At 35.4% G+C, this 3,342-nt stretch overlaps 1 protein-coding gene across 1 annotated transcript in view; it reads right to left on the reverse strand.

Annotated features, from left to right (window-relative positions):
* The window catches only part of LOC106474637, a 37,106-nt gene that overhangs the window by 15,044 nt on the left and 18,720 nt on the right, over positions 1 to 3,342 (reverse strand). The window contains exon 6 of the mRNA XM_013935327.2: positions 2,637 to 2,712. Coding sequence (XP_013790781.1) covers positions 2,637 to 2,712 — 76 coding nt within the window. The remainder of the gene's footprint in view (positions 1 to 2,636; positions 2,713 to 3,342) is intronic.

Here is a 3,342-nt window from a genome sequence, read left to right on the forward strand (position 1 = left end):
AACATTTTTCTTTTCACACTGGATATCTTACCAACATCTTTATTTTATCACTGGATATCTTACCAACATCTTTATTTTATCACTGGATATCTTACCAACATCTTTATTTTACCACTGGCTATCTTACCAACATCTTTCTTTTACCACTGGATATCTTACCAACATCTTTATTTTAACACTGGATATCTTACCAGCATCTTTCTTTTACCACTGGCTATCTTACCAACATCTTTCTTTTACCACTGGATATCTTACCAACATCTTTATTTTACCACTGGATATCTTACCAACATCTTTATTTTCACACTTGTAAAAGAAAGATGTTGGTAAGATATCCAGTGATAAAATAAAGCTGTTGGTAGGACATCCATTGTGAAAAGAAAGATGTTGCTGGATATACAGAAGAATATGAATGTTTTAAATATTTAATTTTTTTATGATACATAGATTTAATCACGTGACGTCTCTCAGACGTGTAGAGTCCTACAAATATTGTCTGGTTTCTTGAGATCTGGTGGAAAATACAAATCTGTTGGTGACGTGTTTTACATTAGCTTGTTCTATAATATTAATATTCCAAAGTTTGCCTTCAATCAAAGTTTTCACGAATGAAGCTAAATATAACTTAACATTCCTACCATGGGCCTCTACAACTGGATATTGTCTTGCATTCATCTACCGGTTACTGTAAACCTGGTTTGGCCCGGTAGTTAGGGCACTCGACTCACCATCTGCGAGTCGCACGAGAGAAACTCGTCGTCGAACAAGCTCGTGCATTTAGTCGCGGGGGCGTTATAATGTGGTGATCAATCTCATTATTCGTTAATAACGGAGTAGCCCAAGAGTTGGCGGTGATTAGGGTTAACTAGCTGCCTTCACCCTAGTATATTTGTGCTAATTCAATAAGTAAACAAGTCCAGTAGCTATTGTGCTATATTTGATGCTATTTAGATGTCATTTAGAAGTAATGGTAAGTATTACGTTTCACTGAAGACAGCTTTAAAAAAAAATGTGGTCTGGTGGTAAACGTGTCGAAGTGTGAAACTGAAGGTCCATTGTTCGTGCCCCATTGTCGCATTTTGGAGTCGTGTGTATTATAAAAATGACAGGTAAATCTCACGATTACAGTAAAGTTTGTAATGTCAACTAGCCATTCTCTAACTTTGCGCCCAAATTTCCAAAATAAATTAAACATAAAAGGCTTTTAACATACTCATGGAACATGACTTACAACTTAGTAGGGTTTTACCTTGGTCCAATACGCATGGAATATTTTGTGAGTGAATCCTTTATCAGTATTTAAAGCGTCAAAGGTGAAATAACCCAAAAATGTATCTTTAGGACTCCTGTGCGGCCATATTCACAGAAATCAAGATGAAATTTGGCACAAATAAACATTTTTACGTGCCCCACACATTGACATACAAAAAAAATCGAATGTGCCTATTTTGAGTCTTTTTAGGGAGTCATACCTCAGAAAAAAAAGAGCATATTTGGGGTTTTTTGGGTCAATTACTCGGCCATATTTTGACCAATTTACATGGGATTTAGTACAAAGATACTTTTTGTACAGGTTCCACACATTTACAAACAAATCTGGCGGATTTGTCTATTTTTAGTAATTATGGGGGGAGGGGGTCAAGATGCCACAAAAAGCATAATTTTGCAATTTTTTGACAATTACTCTGCTGTGTTTTGGCCAATTTGCATGGGGTTTGGTACAAAGATGCTTTTTTTTACCATACATATACGTAAACAAATTTTTGATATGCACATTTTTGGTCATTTTATGGGGTCATTTTATGTAAATAAACCCATAATTTGAAGGGTTTTGGTGAATTACTTAGCCTTGTTTCAACCAATTTATATGGAATTTGGTACAAAGATACATTTTTTTACAGACAACACGCATTGAGAAACAAAAATATTGACTTGCCCATTTTGCCGTGTTTCTCAAGATTTTTCTGGTGTCAAAATTGGCCATCTTGGGATTAAGTGGCGGACTTATTTTCGTCATGAAACCGTTGCATCTTTAGAATCAGGTTATTGCTAGCGCCACCACACGTACATTCTACTGAACCACTAATTACCGTTATATTTCAATTTAAACCATTTATGAAAAACATAGATTCGTGCCTATACATACCAACGGATGCGCTTCACTAGGTTTTAGATAACTTATGCTGCTCAGATAGTTTTGCTTTATATATTTAATTTTTACTAGATTTATAAGATAATATTAAAGAGGTCAACATTCACGGGCGAGTGCAACATTTCACAGTTAGGTCAACATTCACGGGCGAGTGCATCATTTCCAAGGTTGGTGATATAAAGGTCATGTTATTCAGGCTTAGTAAGAGGGCCGGGAGGGGGAGGTCAAGGGATATTTCCCCGGGACTCACTGTCCACCAGGGAGAAAGCAGCAAAAACTGTGCACGGAATGTATGTGATGGTTAAGGATTAGCCTTCAATATCTATGCGCATGCGCAGCATAATTGCAAAAATTATTTAGGGGGGGGACATGCCAAGTCTTCTAGGGGGTCCATGATGACTGCGACCATGCTGTTATCTGCTATATCACATAATTGACTAATAAGCTCATTATAACAAATATGACAGGATAATAGAGGTCTTACGTTTCTTTTTTCTACTTCACAGACTCCTTCAATTTCGTTCTTCGACTTTTCTTCACTTAGATCGCTTCGAATTGAGCTAGAACGACGAATGAAACACGCATAGTAATTGGTTAATGTCAGTGACCGTTGTATTTTTGCTTAAATTCTGAATAAAATATCTATTTGTTTTATGCGTTTCGATAAACGTTAACCACGAACGAACTGCTCCTTTTTTGTGCTGAGTTTGAAAATAATTCATATTTTATTATTTGATGACGTCATTCCGTGTTTAAACTAGCATGACGATTAATTTCCATCTTTTTAACACGTGAGTCACGATCTCGATGGGTTCGTGATTTTCAAATGAACTTTTTCAACTATTTTAATTACAATAATGGATTTCTGATTACTTACTATTCACAGACATAACTTGTGACATCAATCAGTGCTCGTGCTTAGCACATTACAAATATTAACATCAAGCAAACTCTTAAACTATTAGTAACTACTAAATGTTTTCGATTCTCTAATTCGAGATGTCTCGAGCCGCCACATAGATATCGTAGAGCCAACCAAAAATATGATTAATCCATTTATCTTATAAAACCTTTTATATTTTCTTATAAACAAACAACACAAAAGTAACGAGGAAACGAACACTAGGAAAATTGATTATAGTATTTTGGCACTTGTGTATAAAGTTAAAACCATAAATAATATTCAACGT

Source organism: Limulus polyphemus, unplaced genomic scaffold, assembly GCF_000517525.1.
Source record: "Limulus polyphemus unplaced genomic scaffold, Limulus_polyphemus-2.1.2 Scaffold7464, whole genome shotgun sequence".
NCBI lineage: Eukaryota > Metazoa > Arthropoda > Merostomata > Xiphosura > Limulidae > Limulus > Limulus polyphemus.